Consider the following 18,894-nt stretch of genomic DNA (forward strand, 5'->3'; position numbering starts at 1 on the left):
AAATTTAGGCTTCAAAGCCCATGCTTTCTGCCTTGCCAAAATGTAGTTCTTATCACTTTGAAATCTACATGTAATCACTTTGTTGCTAAAACATTAGACTAAATGACTTCTAAGGTCTCATCCAACTCCTTTTTTCTTTTCTTTTTTTTTTTCCGGGGGGGAGGGGTTAGGGCCACACCTGAGGCATTTGCAGGTTCCCAGGTTAGGGAACCAATCGAAGCTGTAGCTGCCAGCCTACATCACAGCCACAGCAACAGGATCCTTAACCCACTGAGCAAGGCCAGCCATCAAACCTGCACCCTCAGGTTTGCTAGTCAGATTCGTTAACTGCTGAGCCACGAGGGGAACTCCTCAACCAACTCTTAAGATTCTCTCATTTTATGAATTACAAGGACTGGTTAGCCTAAAAAGGACTGGATTGATTCAAGGCAGGATAATCTTAGGAAAAAAATTTTCAGGACTTTATTTATATCTCCTGAAAACAAATAAACAAACAAAAAAACCTCATGTATATCCTGATGAATAAAACAATTCTAAGACCTTAAATGAAAAACTCATCAAGTAACATCTTACCAAGTATCCTTCCTAAATGAAAGGGATAATAAAGTTTATATGCTGCCTTGTGAGAGCTTAAGGATACAAATCCATGTTTCATGGCCACAAAAAAAGAAAGAAAATTACTACTTAGAACAGAACTAAGGTGACATGAGAAAAAGCATGTGTCAGCACACAACACTGATAAAAGATGATGACCAGATGATGGAAACACAGATTCCTAAGCATGTTATGCAATGTATGATCTAAACCCTGGACTCTTAACTCCAGCCTTACTCCATGAAATAATACATTTTTCTTCTTAGTAAAATCAGTGAAGTTATGGTTTTCCATTACATGTATGAGACATGTAACAACATGCTAACTGATAAACTGAACTTCTATTTTTTATTTATTTTTTTGTCTTTTTTAGGGCCGCACCCACAACATATGGAGGTTACCAGGCTAGGGACTGAATAAGGGCTGTAGTCACTGGCCTACACCACCATCACAGCAATACCAGATCTAAGCCACATCTGCGACCTACACCACAGCTCATGGCAACGCCAGATCCTTAACCCACTGAGTGAAGCCTGGGATCGAACCTGTGTCCTCATGAATGCTAGTCAGATTCATTTCCTCTGAGCCACAGTGGGAACTCTCTAAACTGAACTTCTGATGCTGAGAAACCAAGACGTTTTTAGTTAAGGAAAATATCCTCTGAAAATGTTTTTATCAAGTGCCTTCGAGAACACTTGATAAAACAACTATGGCAAGTCAAACATATTACTAAAAATTTACCTGTACCTGTATGTTAATTTCTCCTTCTTCACATTCTTTCTTATATTTTCTTGGCAGTGTCTCCACCTCACGGATGGCATCAATAGTGACTTGCTGAGGTAGCACCTCAAACAAAGATGTTAAATACATAATAATGGACTTCTTGTCAGGAAGCTGAACAGCAACATCTAAAAGTGGAAGAAAATAAAAACCAGCTTAAATTAGCTGTCCTAAATATGTGAATTGCTCAATGTTAGATATAACGGTCCCTAGTACTCATAAAAAAAATACTAGTATATAATCCTTGCAATGCCACAGCTCAGTAAACTTCTATTTTGTATAATATATGAGACAAAGGTAAAGATGATTACCTACTTATTTTTGTTCAATATCCCACTTCTTAAAAATCTGTCCTATAAGCTCCCCCAAAATGCTCAAAGATAAATTATCATTTAAGATAATGTCACAGGAGTTCCCATTCATGGCACAATGGAAACAAATCCGACTAGGAGCCATGAGGACACAGGTTCAATCCCTGACCTCGCTCAGGGGTTAAGGATCCAGTGTTGCCGTGAGCTGTGGTGTAGACTGCAGACACGGCTCGGATCTGGCGTTGCTGGAGCTGTGGCACAGCTCCGATTAGACCCCTAGCCTGGGAACCTCCATATGCCGCGGGTGCAGCAAGAAAAGAAGATAATGTCACAGACTTCATTCATGTTATGAAAATAAGTCTAGAATTCTATGCTGCAACATCATTTTTCCATCATGTACATGAAGTTCAACCAAAAACACGTTTTAATGAAATAAATCAAGTACTAAATTGGCTAATAATTATATTTTCCTAAACTTTAAATCTTGGGCTGGTACTGATTAACTATGCTTCAATGATTAATTAAATTTCCTCATGAAGAATCCTAGAAACTGTTAAGTACAAAAGCATTCATAACTTGTTTGCAATAAAATAGCTTCCTCCACATTTCAAAAGGGAAAAAACTAAATTCCCACAATTCTTTCTAAAAAGGAGGAACAAAGAAAAACTGTGTTTCAAGTATTCAAAATTGTAAGGAAAAATCAAAGTTGAAATTAAACACCGAACAATACCTTCGGGATCTAACAGCTTTTCAATTCCCAGGTAAGTCTGAGCCTTGCTGAACGCATGTTCAAGTCTCTCAAGTGGGGACATTTTGACGACTCTGTCCCAGCTGAAGAGATCAGGTCTGAAATCAGCAGGCAAATAAAATTCCATGAAAATGAAATATGTGGAAACCAAGATGTTATTGTTATAACCTTGTACACTTGTTTTATATTTTTTTAAATTTGTAAATTTGAACTTAAAGGTTTATCTTTTATATCCCAAAGCCTTATCAACTATATAACGTTTTAAAGCAATATTATAAATACGAAAACAACAGGTAAAACATTCTACGGTTTGGATAAATATGCCTGCTAAAATTCTGGAGTGGCCACAAAAGGACGAGAAATGGTATAAGAGTTCCCAAAGAGTGAAAGAAAAAAAGGGAGAGGAGGAACCTAAGACAATAAAGAAAACAAGATACAGAAAATATAAGAAAAATGAGAAGCTCAAAATAAGTGGTGAAAGTGAACCTAAATACATCAATTTTCACAATAATGTTAATAGGCTAAGTTCTTCAGTTAAAAGACCTACAGATTATTGTACTAAGTGAAGTTGATCAGTGAAAGAGAAACATGACATCACTTACATGTGGAACCTAAAAAAAGATACAAATGGACTTATCTGCAGAACAGAAACATACTCAAAGACTTTGAAAACAAACTTACGGCTACCAAAGGGAACAGGCTTAGAGGGGACGGACTAGGGTTTGGGATTGGCATATGCGCACTGCGGTTTATGGAATGACTGGTCAGTGGGGATGTGCTGTATAGTACAGGGAACCGTATCTAGTATTCTGTGATAATTTACATGGGAAAAGAATATGAAAAAGTATGGCTGCATGTACATGAATGAGTCACTCTGTTGTACAGCAGAAATTATCACAACACTGTACATCAACTATAGTTTAATAAAGCTTTAAAAAATGAAAGAAAAAAAAAGACCAAGACTAGCAGAATAGAAAATCCAGCTCTAATATCATCAGCGGAAACTCCTAAAGCAAAAGCCTTGTGAAAATTTCCTTCCACCTCTCTCCATACAGCTCTCGTCTTGTATTTCCATTTTGATTTTTTTTTTAATCCCACAAATCGACATTATTGTTGCTCAGACTTACTCTAAAGTTGAGCATTTTCTTTCTGCTCTATCTGTTCCTGCATCTTGGACCCGGCCATCTTCTGGGAGTTTCCTCTCACCCCCACCCCCAGTTCCCTCTCTGACTTCGTTTCCTATTCCTCTTCTTACTCACACCACTACACCCAGTAGCCTTCTGCATGCCAGGCACCTCCTCCTCTCTTGCCTGATATACTTTTCTTCAGCACATTTACCACTTCTATATGCTATACGGCTCACATTTTCATTTTTACAAAATGTGTGCCTCCTTCTATTTGAACATAAATTCCAAGAGGGAGGATTGAGATTTGTGCTTGCTTTGTTCTCTGCTCTGCATCCTACACCCAGCACATCCACACCATACCTCACATACACCACACACACACACATACATACACATATATCACATACACCAGACATACTCGTTCAAATCAATTAAATAATAGATGGGAAAATTTTTAGCTAAAATTTAAATTTTCTGTTAACATCTCCTAACCAACTAGAAACAGAGGGCAACCTCCTTAAACTGATAAAAGAGAAGGAAGGAGAAGATAGGGGTGGGGTGGGGGGGTTGTTAACTGAATAAAAAATATACCCGAAAAAGCTATAGCAAATAAGTCTTATGGCCAAATATTAAAACCACTCCCTTTGTTATCAAGAGCAAAACATTCTGTTCACTATCACCAATTCAAATTAATATTGTACTGAAGGACAAGACACAAATGAAGGGAAACAGAAGAGAAGAAAAGCGGAGGAGAGAGGAGGGGAGGGAAGAGGAGCGGAAGAAAGGGAGAAAAACTATTATAATTTGTTAAATAAAAAACCTACAATAACAAATTCAAAATTGGTAAAAATTTAACAGGTTTCCAGATGTAAGAAGCAGGAAAGTCAATTGCATTTTTATATATCAGCAAATCACATACAGGAAATTAAACTTGAGGCAATAAATAATTTTCAAGAGTGATAAAACACATAACAAATTCTGTCTGTCATGTTTAAATCCTTGATGCATCTGGAATTTACTTGGAGTGTGGTGAGGCAAGGATCTACTTCATTCATTTCCATTTATTCCATACCACCTATTAATCTGCAAATCAGCTCAGCTGTAGATCAGGATGGAGCCATTTCTGATCTCTTTATTCTGTTAGGCTGAACTATATGGAACTGCCATTCTTATATGTCAAAAACAGTTAAATATGGGCAATTTCATATGCTTCAGCCTATTATTACATTAGTGTATTTATTTATGTATAGTACTATATAGTCTCAATAACATTGTTTTGTTTTCCGTTTGGGACTGTTCCTTCTTCTTCAGGAGTGTACTGGCTCTTTTTGGTGCTTTGGTATTTTACTATATAATTGCAATCTGTTCTCAAGTTTCACGAAAAAAAAGATCATTTGCCTATTTTCGACTGATTGCATTGGATTTATAGCTCTCCTTTTGGTATGAGGCTGTAAACTAACACAATTCTTTGTGTATCTTACTGGTAGGGCTGAAAACGTGGACTTGAACTATGTGATTTATGTTACCTGTTTTAACTTAGAAATATGTAGAAGGAACCATGGACTTTGCACTACGGCACTTAAGTCCTATGGAAATAAAGATATGATGAGTAGTTTTCTTCCAAGATAGCTCTTTTTTTTATGTTTTGGTAGCGCAGGTGCAGAAAGGAGAGAGGTGGTCATAGGAGGGGCTTTAAGGAGGAGGGAGAAAGGAGGGACAGAGAGGGGTACAAATTTGTACAAATCTTCACATCTAAGCAGAGTCGCATCGCACTTGTGTCGGTGGAGGACGGCATTAAAGGCAAGCCCGTCCGTCCAGCTGGTGGTGAAGTTGAGCACGTTGACCTGGCTGTACGGCCTCGTGGACTGACGCACCCAGCTCAGCAAGATCTTCTCGCTATTCGTCTGCTGCAGGTCCGACATGATATCCTTCATGACATCTTTCACCTGTTCCAAAGAAACCAAGCCTGCCTGTAACTTAAAACGGCTACTGGAACTAAATTCTCGAACAAGGAATATTACAATCATGAGCCACTATGGATCATTTCAACATCATTTGAATTCCTGGTTTTAATAATTACATACTATTGGAGTTGCCATCGTGGCTCAGTGGTTAACAAATCCAATTAGGAACCATGAGGTTATGGGTTCGATCCCTGGCCTCACCCAGTGGGTTAAGGATCCGGCGTTGCCGTGAACTGTGGTGTAGGTCGCAGACGTGGCTCAGATCTGGCATTGCTGTGGCTCTGGCAAAGGCCGGCAGCTACAGCTCCAATTTGACCCCTAGTCTGGGAACCTCCATATGTCGTGGATGCGGTCCTAGAAAAAGGCAAAAAGACAAAAAAAAAAAAAAATTACATACTATTGTATGTATGTAATGTTATATATGTATGTTACTGCAGAAGATAATTATCACATGCATAAAAATATTAGTTTTATAAATATGAATCTATATTACATTTTATAGTATATTAACATAGTTATATAATTCCTTGTTTTAAGAAAACTGATTTGTTTTTACAAAATACACACTGAAGTATGTCATCAAAAAGAGAGAGAGAAAACAGAAATACAGACAACTGGTAACATCTGGAGAACCCTGACTGAAAGATATCCAGGAATTCTTTGAGCTATTTTTGTAAATTTTGTATAAGTCTGAAATTTTTAAAATTTAATATTTAAAAAAACAGATGTTTTTCTACACCAGGAAAGTAGAGCAGCTCGTCAAGCTCTTTCAATCCAAATCATTATAAGTTGAATTGTGTCCCTTCCCCAAATTTATATGTTGAAGTCCTAACTCTCAGTGCCTCATAATATAAATGTATTTAGAAATAAGATCTTGGCAATTCCCGTCATAGTGCAGCGGAAATAGATCTGACGAGGAACATGAGGTTGTGGGTTCAATCCTTGGCCTCGTTCAGTGGGTTAAGGATCAGGTGTTGCCATGAGCTGTGGTGTACGTCGCAGATGTGGCTCAGATCTGATGTTGATGTGGCTGTGGTGTACGCCAGCAGCTGTAGCTCCAATTCGACCCCTAGCCTGGGAACCTCCATATGCCACAGGTGTGGCCCCTAAAAGCAAAAAAAAAAAAAAAAATAGAAATAGAAATAAGATCTTTAGGAGTTTCCACTGTGGCTCAGCACTAACGAACCAGACTAGGATCCATGAGGATGTGGGTTCAATTCCCCAGCATCACTAAATGGGTTAAGGATCCGGCGTTGCCATGAGCTATGGCACAGGCTGCAGACGTGGCTCAGATCCTGCATTTCTGTGGCTGTGGTACAGGTCAGCATCTGTAGCTGATTCAACCCCTAGCCTGGGAAATTCCATGTGTCGAGGGTTCAGCCTTAAAAAGCAAAAAAAGTAAGAAAATAAATAGCAATAAGATCTTTAAGGAAGTACTTAAGGTAAAATGGTAGCATATGGGCTGGCCCTAATCCGCTATGACTGGTGTCTTGGAATAAGCAAAGGAGGTTAGGACACACACACACACACAGCAAGAGGACCACGGGAGCCACAGGAGGAAGGCAGCCATTTACAAGAGAGGGAAACGAAACCAACCTTGCTGACTTCTTCATCTCAGGTTTCTAGCCTCCGAAACTGTGAGAAAATAAATTTCTGTTGCCACCTAGTTTTGGGTACTTGTGGCAGTGCTAAGAAACTAATACACAAATGATATGTTTCCAATTCCTCTTAAGAAGTGATTGAAGGAGTTCCTGCTGTGGCGCAGCAGAAACAAATCTGAGTAGTATCCATGAGGATGCAGGTAGGACCCCTGGCCTTGCTCAGTGGGTCGGGATCTGGCATTGCTGTAGCTGTGGTATAGGCTGGCAGCTGCAACTCCAATTCAGTCCCTAGCCTGGGAACTGCCATATGACATGGGTGCGGCCCTTAAAAAAGCAAAAAAAAAAAAAAAGTGACTGAAAATTTCCCCACCTGCCAGTGCAAAATGATGCTCCAAAGTAATCCTAAAGTCAGTTTGTGATTTCCATCTACAATGTCAGTTCCTCCTATGTTCACTAAATCCACCTAGGAAAATGGAAATATAACTTTTAGGACAATTGTTTTACAGAATCTCACATTTTTTATCTTAGCACATTTGGACAGCAATATAAATAAACGCTAAGAAAAATTCACTTTAGAGAATCAGATAAAGGTAAATCACAAAAAGGTATTACTTATCCAATAGATCAATAAAGTAATCACAAATAGCACAACTATTCATTCACAGAAAAAGTTCAATACTTCTCATAAGAGAAAGGTTCCCAAAAGTCCATGGATGCCAATGCTCAGGGCAGGTGGCTGGTTTCATAACAAATCATCCTGATAGCATCAAATACCTCCAAAGCCACGCTTCAAACTTACATTGTTCTGATGTAAAACCTGCAGCACTCTGTTGACATTATTTAAGGCATGCACCCTTGTGGAACCACGTTCCTTCGGCTGGAAAACAAAATGCAAGATCAAATGAGACACGTAGGATAGACCATGATGAAAGATAATATAAGAAAAGGAATATATATATATATATATATGACTGAGTCACGGTGCTGTACAGCAGAAATTGGCACAACATTGTAAATCAACTATACTTTAGTAAAAAAAAAAAAAAAAATCAAGCAAGACAGAAAGTCCCTCCATGTTGCCGTCTGACATTGACTCTGAGGTACATATGAACGGCAGCTCAGCACACAGAGCCCTTCTGTGCCAAGAGTGTTCAAGCTGGGTTCTCAAGCCACTACGGAGGCTGAGGTCGATGAATGCAAATTTCCCCACCAAGGACATCTTAAGAGAGTTAGCTTCTTAGCTTGCCTGAACACTGGAATCTCCTAGGGAGCTTCCAGAAATACCAGTGCCTGTATCCAACCCCACCCCCAAAGACTGTAACTTAATGAGTCTGGAGTGTCAGCTGGGTTTGGAATTTGTAAAAGATTTCCTTGGTGATTCTAAGTTTAGGAACCAATGCTCTACCAGGGACAAAACTTCTTTGATCTCAACTGGGGTGGACGCAGAAAGATTTAGAAGTTGTGTCACCTCCACCCTGCACTGGAGACAGCAGGATTCAGAGGTGCAATCCCAGGTTCCAGGTAGCATTACGAGGCCCACTGGGAAGACTGGAAGTGCCACCCAGGGAAAGGTGATCTGGGAGGCTACTTTTCTGCCTCACTGGCCGGGGAATTTTATCTGAAAAAGGAATCAGCCTCTTCAGTAGCTGCCTATCCACCATCTGGAAGGCAAACAGTAGCAGGTAACACTCCACACTTTGGCAAGAAAGAAATTTATCTTCAGAAGTGCCTATCTTTATACCTTGTATAGGAATTCTACCTCTAGTGTTGAAGTCTGTACCCGTAAAATGCATCCTCTGCATTAGCAGAGCTGTTTCTATGAGAACTGAATACCTTACACATAGAGTAATAGAGTTAGATTTGATGATGCAACAAACATGAATACTGAAAATGTGAATAAAAACAAATGCCAGCAGTTTTTTAAAAAAATATTTTTTAGGAGTTCCCGTCGTGGCACAGTGGTTAACGAATCTTGACTAGAAGCCATGAGGTTGGGGGTTTGATCCCTGGCCTTGCTCAGTGGATCAACGATCCGGCGTTGCCGTGAGCTGTGGTGTAGGTTGCAGACGCGGCTTGGATCTCAAGTTGCTGTGGCTCTGGCGTAGGCCGGCGGCTGCAGCTCCAATTGGACCCCTAGCCTGGGAACTTCCATATGCCGTGGGAGCGGCCCCAGAAAAGGCAGAAAGACAAAAAAATAAAATAAAATAAAAAATATTTTTTTTACTATTTTTAAAATAACATTTAAATGTATTTGTCTCTACTTTCTACTGTTCAAATCATCATGCCCTCTTCACATATCCACTCTTCTTTGTAAGTCTCTACTGTCTGAGAGCAATAAACACATAAAGTCTATTTTTTTTTTTTTTCCCGCTTTTGAGGGCCGCACCCGTGGCCTTTGGAGATTCCCAGGCTAAGGGTCCAATAGAAGCTACAGCTGTCGGCCTACGCCACAGCCACAGCAACGCCAGATGCGAGCCTCGACTGCGACCTACACCACAGCTCAGGGCAACACCGGATCCTTAACCCACTGAGCGAGGGCAGGGATTGAAGCTGCAACCTCACGGTTCCTAGTCAGGATTTGTTTCCGCTACGCCACAACGGGAACTCCAAAAGTCATTTTTCTTGATAAAAAATAGAGCCCTTAATAAAGCCTAACTATCATTCTATCAGAAAATTCATTACAACCCTTTTTCAAAATTTTCCTTATTTTAGCCTTTACACTGGAACAACCCCCAGGGTCTCCAAGTGTCAGTAACAATGAAAGATACTCTGAGAACCTGGTTCTCAAAGATGACATCTCTCACCAGTGAGGTTCCTGTGAGGCCTTCTAGAAGATCTAGCAGCTTCCTTCCATCTTTGAGGTCTGTGAACATATCACTGATGGGTGGTTTTCCACTCTATAAAAGAAAAAGTACAGTTTCAACAGCAGAAATTCTACACATATTTGGCAAATAAGTGGTTTAATTTTTCCCAGCTAAAAGTCTGGAGTTCCCACTGTGGTGCAATGGGATTGGGCGTCTCTGCAGTTCTGGGATGCAGGTTCAATCCCTGGCCCAGCACAGCGGGTTAAGGATCCGGTGTTGCCGCAGCTTTGCCTCAGGTGGAGACTGTGATTCAGATCTGACCCCTGGCCCAGGAACTCCATACACCAGAAAAGAAAACTCCATATACCACAAAACTCCATATGCCAGAAAAGACAAGTCTGGATGATCACAGACAATTCAGATGTGCCTTGTTTGGAAAGAAGTACAAAAACAAAGAACCTTGAAATCTATAATAAATGTTTTCTGCTGACAGACATAAATTTCATTATTTCTTACAAAGGGAGCAAATAAATTTGTGGTGAATGCCTATATGCCTTGCCGGTGATACATCCAGTTGACCACTGAACAACATGGGTTTGAACTGTAGAGGTCCCTTATAGGTGAGTTTTTTTCAGTAGTAAATACTAAAGTATTATATGATCTGCGGTTGGTTGAATCCGCTGTTGTGGAACTTGGATAGGAGGGGGCTGATTAAATTATTTGTGGATGTTCAGTTCTGCAAAGTCAGCACCCCTAATGCCACGCCTTGCTCAGGGTCCAGGGTATTCCTGAGGAAGATGTATTAAAAATATAAATGAGCATATAGCACTTGGGTGCAGAGACAAAAGAAAAGTGCTTATTTCAGTTCCACGCTTTACATTCACGGTGTAACCATGGCTTTCAGTATTTCCATTATGGAAGCAGCTCATGTCATCATCAATTTCAGCTCTCCAATTGTAGCTCTCAGGTGCAGGTCTGTATGTCTAGCTATTAATTTCTGAATGATTAGGACACATTTGGCTCTGTGTCTAAACGCAGTACCAGTCCTGTATTTTGAAAGACGAAACCTACAGAATTTCTAAACTCTTGTTTCTGACTGATAAATAGTGTCAACTTCCCCTGATAAACATATCCTGTATCCCAGAAAACCGTATCCCGGAGTTCCCCTCGTGGCGCAGTGGTTAACGAATCCGACTAGGAACCATGAGGTTGCGGGTTCGGTCCCTGCCCTTGCTCAGTGGGTTAAGGATCCAGCGTTGCCGTCAGCTGTGGTGTAGGTCGCAGACGCGGCTCAGATCCTGCTTTGCTGTGGTTCTGGCGTAGGCCAGTGGCTGCAGCTCCGATTCGACCCCTGGCCTGGGAACCTCCATATGCCACGGGAGCGGCCCAAGAAATAGCAAAAAGACAAAAAAAAAAAAAAAAAGAAAGAAAGAAAGAAAACTGTATCCCTTTTGCAGGCAGACTGCCCTTCTGTGTGCGAGTGTCATGGTTGTATGCAAAAGACATCGGCTGCACAGAAAACCAGGATGCCTCAGTTTTAATCTGTTTGACCATTACCTAACTGGTGAACCTAAGACAGTTACTTAACCTTCTTCTAAATCACAGATTATTATAAAGATCAAATAAATGATATTATGTGAAAATGTCAGACAGCAATAAAGCACAGTGTAATAAAAACGTACCATTATGTTAAATCAAAGTATTTCCGTCTAATATGAAATCTCCAGAGACTAATAGCTTTAGCTCCGGCCAATAATATATGTTATAATAAAAATTATTGTATCTTCTCTACTCACTTTTAAAAAAACATACATAAAGTCATACAAAGCAAAATGTTAGGAATGTTATTCTGAACTTGAAACAGATGAGGGGGAAGGAAGCCATTCTGAAGTTTCCTAAAACTTTGCATTTTCCCTTTTTTCCTCTCCTCCTGATTTCTTACATTTTTTAATTCTGGGTAATTAGAATCAACTAATGGTTTCTATCAGGCGGCTTTTCCATAGTTCATATATTCTAAATGAGGGGAAGTATGGTAAAGTCTCCACCAGAGAATCAGTACAGAATATACTATGACTTATTTGTATCTGAAACAAATATTTTCTATTTCCAGCTGCCATTGTGTGAGTAGTGCTGATGTCAGAAACACATAAATTATCTCCATTAGTCACCATAATAAACAGATTTATGTGACGGAGGAGCCATGATCCAGAGTCAACATTTCAGAAGGCTCAGCAGGGAAGGTTCTTGCACATTAAAGACTGTCTGTCGTTCCCTGGTGGTTAAAGATCCGGCATTGTCACTCAGTAGCTCAGGTCACGGCTGTGGTGTGTGTTTGATCCCTGGCCCAGGAACTTCCAGGTGCCATGGGTGTGGCCAAAAAAAATACACTAAAAAATAAAAAATAAAAAAGACTTCCTACCTGCTCTTAGTGAAAGCAAATGGCAGAAATGGCCCTAGTCATCTGCTACCTCTTACCTTTCTTCTCTCGAGACCCACCCTTCAGCAAATTAGCCACCAAATAACCAGATTCCCTTTCCGGAAGAGGTGAACAATGCTGGTCTTAGAACAAAGAGACAAAAATGTTGGTAAAGTTCATGGGAAAAACAAACAGGGACCTCTGGGCACACAAAGGACCTCAGGAATCACTGCCTAATGTTAATAATGTCTGGGGAACATTTACCCCTTCTCAAATCCACTCTCTCCATTTCCCAAAAAGGAACAAAATCACACACACCCGTCTAAAATAAATATAAACACTAGTCCATATTACAAATAATATGGCCCATCAATGACCTCATTATAGACAAGCCTCTGACTGGCCACGTAACTTTGAAAAAGTTACCTGGCTTTTCAGCATCCATTGGTTCATCTGTTAAAAACTAAGGTGACAGATGTTCAATAAATGGTTGATATTACCATTCATATCATAAGCCTAACTTCAATGTTTCCTACTGTCATAAAAGTGCCATAAAATTTCAACAATAGCTGAAAGAATGGATGAAATAAGTAATTACTTCATCTCAGGCAGGAACGGAAAAGCGGGATTCTGAACCCAAGTACATGTTACTGTCATTTCATAAAGATCTTCCAAGTCCTAAATTCACTAATACGATGACCTGCAGGGATACATCCCACTCAGAACTAAGGAACATGATTACACAGGAGCACACCTGTGCTTTAGCTGTACACCTGAGATGAGCCCCATTCAACAGCAAACCCAAAGCATTCTTCCCTAAGCACCAGTGCTGCTCAACAGCAAAGTGGGAGGCATTCGTTTTTCTGCATAAGACACTCTTTTCCCCGCACTTGTTCCAGCTATTCATCTGTTGACTGAGCAACAAATCCTGAGACAGGCTCCTTGCGGAGCATTCTCTTGAAAGCTAACTGAGACACAGTCCTGTCCTTCTAGAAGTCAATACAAGGGAAACCAATGTTTTAAAAACCATTCTTTACAAACAAACCTCACAGTAACAACACCTCAATTTCTTCATTCTTTTTCCGAAATGCAGATGTATACTGATGGCAATCAGTGAATATGCTTTGTTCTGTGTTTCTACTGTTCTAACACTCTCCTGCCCCACCTCCAGTGATGGCACTGTGGGGGTAGGCTTCAGAGGAGCCATGTACACCTGCAGAATGGCCGAGAGGGGGAGATACAGCCCTTGGATCTTCTCAATGGACAATGAAGGAAGGAACCAGGGCTCTTGCACATCCAAACTGTGGTTCAAAACTTACAGAAAACACACACCCACACTCTGCCACACACACAGCCTATCACTACAAAATACGACAAGTTCCTGACAAACACAGTTAGGTGTGTCCCATACACAAATGGAAAGAACCAGACTAAGCCAAAGAACCAGTTCCACCTACAACCAGGAAGAGTTACACCTGTAAGTAACAGCTATAACTTTGCTTTATGCCCTACGACAGAGGTCCGAAAATTTATTTCGTAAAAGTCCAGATTGTACTTAGTTTAGGCTTTGCTGGCCAGGTAGACCCTATCAAAACTACTCTGTTGTCATGATGTGAAAGCAGCACAGACCATATATGAACGAATGAGCCAATGGGAACGGTGACTGTGTTTCAACAAAACTTGGCTTGTGGACATGGAAATTTGTTTTGTTTTTTGTTTGTTTGGCTTCTTGCTTTTTAGGGCCGCACCTGCGGCATATAGAGGTTCCCAGGCTAGGGGTCCAATCGGAACTACAGCTGCCAACCTACACCACAGCTACAGTAATGCAGTATACGAGCCACGTCTACAACCTACACCACAGCTCCCGGCAACACCAGATCCTTAACCCACTGAGTGAGGCCAGGGATCAAACCCTCGACCTCATGGTTTCTAGTCAGATTCATTTCTGCTGCACCACAACAGGAACTCCTGGACATGGAAATTTGAACTTCATATAATGTCCATGTGTCATGAAATATTCTTTTTTTTTAATTTTTTGCAATCACCTACAACTGTGAAAACCATTCTTAGCTCATGGGCCATACAAAAACAGACAGTGGAAGCATGAAAGATTCTTAGATATAATAAGAGCATGATGTACTATGTATCAAATAAGATATTTCTCTTACATATCTAAGAGATGTACAGAGATTAAGATGCATTATTTGTTTCTTTATAATAGAACTTTACGGAAACTGAGACAAAGAGGTGACATAACGAGGGAGAGGCAGAACCAGGATGTGATACCACAAATCTGACTCCAAATCCATGCTCTCAAAGCCTGTGCTAAACTGCTATGAAAATTATGAGGGCCCAGGACCACGACATTAGGGAAAGGAAAAGTTAGTCAATGCAGGGGGGAGAGGAGCTGAGAAGAGGAGAAGATATATTACCTGACTTCCCAAAGAGGGCAACAAGATGTACACCACATTTAAAAGAACTCAAAATGAACATTTTTTCCCAAGCGTATGGCTTTAAAGCATCTCTAGTGTATTCACATCACAGACGCTAAACACAGAATCGACCCTGGGAAACAGTTTAGAAATGTCAGAAGTCAGCCTTTAACAAAAATAAAAACTGGAGTTACTGTCGTGGCGCAGTAGTTAACGAATCCGACTAGGAACCATGAGGTTGTGGGTTCGATCTCGGCCCTTGCTCAGTGGGTTAGGGATCCAGCGTTGCCGTGAGCTGTGGTGTAGGTTGCAGACGCGGCTCGGATCCCGCGTTGTTGTGGCTCTGGCGTAGGCCAGTGGCTACAGCTCCGATTGGACCCCTAGCCTGGAACCTCCACATGCCGCGGGAGCAGCCCAAGAAATAGCAAAAAGACAAAAAAAATAAAATAAACAAAACAAAAAAAAAAAACCAAAACTGATTCAGCCTGACAGTTAAACTCTGATTTAGATTTTTAATTCTTTGCAAAGACCCATTTGCAGAAACTTTTCAAAGAGAGAATATACAGTTTAATAATTCAATTGGACTAATATCTGGTCAATACCTCCTTTGTGCCTGGCCCTGCAGAAATACCAAGCTCAGGTCACCCTCCCCATTTACAAGCGAGGGTTTCCATAGTTTTCCAACAAACACAAAATAGTACAAATGGGATTTCCCCTCGTGGCGCAGTGGAAACCAATCCGACTAGGAACCATGAGGTTGTGAGTTCAATCCCTGGCCTTGCTCAGTGGGTTAAGGATCTGGCATTGCCATGCACTGTGGTGTAGGTCACAGATGTGGCTCGGATCCTGTGTTGCTGTGGATGTGGTGTAGGCTGCCAGCTGCAGCTCCGATTCGACCCCTAGCCTGGGAACCTCCACAGGCTGTGGGAAGCAGCCATAGAAAAGGCAAAAAGACAAAAAATAAATAAATAAATAAGTAAATAAAATGTCAGAAGACAGAAGCAAACAGTCTCACAATGCAGGATAAGCCAGGGTCTGTGGGAGGGCAGGGGCTCCAAGGACAGTCACGGACATGTGACAGGACATCTGAATGCAGCGGACCAGACGTAGCCAACAGGCCTGGTGAATCGGCCAGCCTTAGAGGCTAAAAGTGACAGCCAGTACTCAGTTCCAGCCAACGACGGCCATGTGGGAATCCCAGGCCATTGTTGGTAGGACTTCTGGTTTCTCAAAAAGGAGCTGAAAATCTCAATTTATATGTGTCATCTCTCTTTTATTTATTTATTTATTTATTTGGTCTTTTTGCCTTTTCTAGGGCCGCTCCCGAGGCACACAGAGATCCACCGGCCTACGCCACAGCCACAGCAATGCCAGATCGGAGCCCGAGCTGCGTCTGCAACCTACACCACAGCTCACGGTGATCGAACCCGCAACCTCATGGTTCCTAGTCGGATTCATTCACCACTGCGCCACAACGGGAACTCCTATATGCGTAATCTCTTGATGTTTGTAATTTCCCAAAACGTTATGCCATATAAACAAATCTCGTCTACAGGCAGACTGAATCCTTGGGCGGGCGACTGACCAACAATCTCCCCCCAGGGCATAACCACAGACAGGTGACACACAGGATCAGTCAACCGTGAGTCCTGTGAGGAAGTGATAAAATGTGAAACAGTTACACACACACACCACACACCACAACACCATCCACAGGTCCACAGGCTAGGGATTCTGATTGATTGCACAACACGCGCAGAGTCATCGTACTTACTCAGACCAAAAAACAAAGGAGTCATACCAGATTCCTTTCCTTTCCCGCGCTCCCCACCCCCACGAATCCATAACAACCCTGTCATTTCTACCTCCAAATATGCATTCCAAAGGTGACCACCTCCCTCGCCTCTTCTGCACAAGAGTCAGAGTAACTCTACTTTTAGGGTGCAGATCACATCGTGTCACATCTCTGCTTTAACCTGATGGACTCCCACCATAGGCAAATACAACCCAAATTCCAAGTAAGAGACCCTATATGATCGGGTCTCTACCCGCTAATGGAATAATCTAATACTGTATTACTATTTCTCTTTTCAATACATGAAAATCACAATTATTTCCACCATAGGTCAAGTTTTCCAGCAACACTAGTAACAGAAAAAAATCTGTAAAAGATTGAATAAGAAAGTAAAATTTAGGAAGTGCCGTCTGGAGTTCTGCAAAGGGTGAAACGCTAATGATGCTTTGTAGCTACAACAAACAAACCAGAGGCAGAACTGGGACTTGGATCTGGGGCTCAGAAGATTGCCTCCTCTCTGGGTGGGGCTATGCTGACCTTGACACGTGAGGGATGACAAAGGCAGTCTCTGCCTTGACAACACTCAGAATTAAATAGAGGTAAATAAAACCAGGACCAACACAGCACGGGGAGCACATCAAAAGGACTTAAGAACTAGCTTGATTCTGCCGAATGTGTACCAAGTAACAAAAACAGAACAGAGACAGATTCTATCCTGTGAGTTACGGATCCCATTATAAATAATCAAGGTGTAACTGTATATAAGAAGAGTGAAAAGATAACAGTTTTTAAATGCTTTCATCACTAACATGACTGATGATAGTATCTTACAAATAATAAATTTGAGCCCTTTGACAGTATTTGATTATTCTATTATTTATACCCATCTATTTTCAAAACAGGATCTGAAGCAGTCTATTCAATTCAGTTCCTATCCCCACTGTTTACAGCGTGTGTATCTGTGTGGGTGTATCATACGTGTGGATATATATGGCATTATTTATATATACAGTATATACAGTATCTACCATACTGTTTTTTTGCATTCTTTTCAGGTCAATCTGATGTCTCTGATCAATTTGAAAATGATGCTCCCACATCTAATAACATATAGTCAGTTTTATTGCTTTCTCTCTCTCTCTCTCTCTTTTTTTTTTTTTTTTCCTTTTTTTGGCTGCACCTCAGCTTGTGGAGTTCCTGGGCCATGGTGAGATCCGAACTGCAGTTGCAATCTATGCTCCAGCTGTGGCAATGCAAGATCCTCTAACCCAGTGTGCCACGCTGGAGACCAAACCTGCATCCTGGCACTCCAGAGACATCACCAATCCCACCGCACCACCGCGGCAACTCCTTGAGTGATTATTTTTTGTAAGGAGTTAGTTATTTTTAAAACTCAAAAAGAAGCACATGATTTAATACTTCTTTTAATATTTTAAATTCCAGAGTCTTTCATTTAGAAATCGCAAATCTCAGCATTAAAACAAAATGTAGCTCTTGTAATTCTTATTTTCTTAAAAATCAATAGTGCATAAGTGAACACTAAGTATAATGCCATTTTGGTTAATAATAATATGTTTATGTGTAAATGGAGTTAAGTATTTTACAACAAAAATTTACTTTTTTCTTTTGATAGGATTAAAAGTGGCTAGGAGTTCCCATCGTGGCTCAGTGGTTAACGAATCCGACTAGGAACCATGAGGTTGCGGGTTCCATCCTTGGCCTTGCTCAGTGGGTTAAGGATCCTGCATCACCATGAGCTGTGGTGTAGGTTGCAGACACAGCTCGCATCTGGCGTTGCTGTGCTCTGATTAGACCCCTAGCCTGGGACTCTCCATATGCTGCGGGAGTGGCCCAAAAAACAGCAAAAAGACAAAAAAAAAAAAAAAGTGGCTAAAAATCTCTTTAAATTTCTTCTATTATCTATTTTTTCTAATGTGTATTATTATATAAAACAAATACAGGTTGTCTAAAACTAAGCAAACCAATAATATGAGGTTCATTATAATTTTAAGCGTGTAGCCTAATGGATGAAATGAAGAGTGAGTGATCTTCAATGTCTATTCAATTTAATTCAACCCCACGGTGAGTGAAAGTAGCATGGTTTTTGACTAAAGAGACAAAAAGTAAAACAAGTGCAATGAAATGCCCGAAGAGGTTATTCAACACCTGGACAAAAGAAAACCAGCAAAATGTGTCACGGTCACTGAAAGAATTAGTGAGTGCGTGGCTCGGCCATTCTCTTTAAGAATTCATGGTGGTCAGCAACAAGTTCTTAAGTATTGAACAAGCATTCCATTTAGAGGCTTGTTTGGAAGGAAGGAG

At 40.8% G+C, this 18,894-nt stretch overlaps 1 protein-coding gene across 16 annotated transcripts in view; it reads right to left on the reverse strand.

Annotated features, from left to right (window-relative positions):
* Positions 1–18,894, reverse strand: part of UTRN (utrophin) — a 535,632-nt gene that overhangs the window by 395,027 nt on the left and 121,711 nt on the right. For 9 of the 16 annotated variants that reach the window (XM_085024297.1, XM_085024293.1, XM_085024287.1 and 6 more), the window contains 6 exons: positions 9,930–10,022; positions 7,925–8,002; positions 7,496–7,588; positions 5,334–5,506; positions 2,416–2,531; positions 1,342–1,502 (listed from right to left, as the gene is read on the reverse strand). In XM_085024297.1, the coding sequence (XP_084880423.1) occupies positions 1,342–1,502; positions 2,416–2,531; positions 5,334–5,506; positions 7,496–7,588; positions 7,925–8,002; positions 9,930–10,022 (714 nt within the window). Of the gene's footprint in view, positions 1–1,335; positions 1,503–2,415; positions 2,532–5,333; positions 5,507–7,495; positions 7,589–7,924; positions 8,003–9,929; positions 10,023–18,894 lie in introns of all 16 variants that reach the window. The other 7 variants (XM_085024299.1, XM_021072254.2, XM_085024274.1 and 4 more) reach the window with 1 other exon arrangement.

The sequence above is a fragment of the Sus scrofa genome, chromosome 1 (assembly GCF_054392235.1).
Source record: "Sus scrofa isolate SSC_HxYL_T2T_F1_AM1 chromosome 1, Sscrofa_HxYL_maternal_Yorkshire_Landrace_v2.0, whole genome shotgun sequence".
NCBI classification, from domain to species: domain Eukaryota; kingdom Metazoa; phylum Chordata; class Mammalia; order Artiodactyla; family Suidae; genus Sus; species Sus scrofa.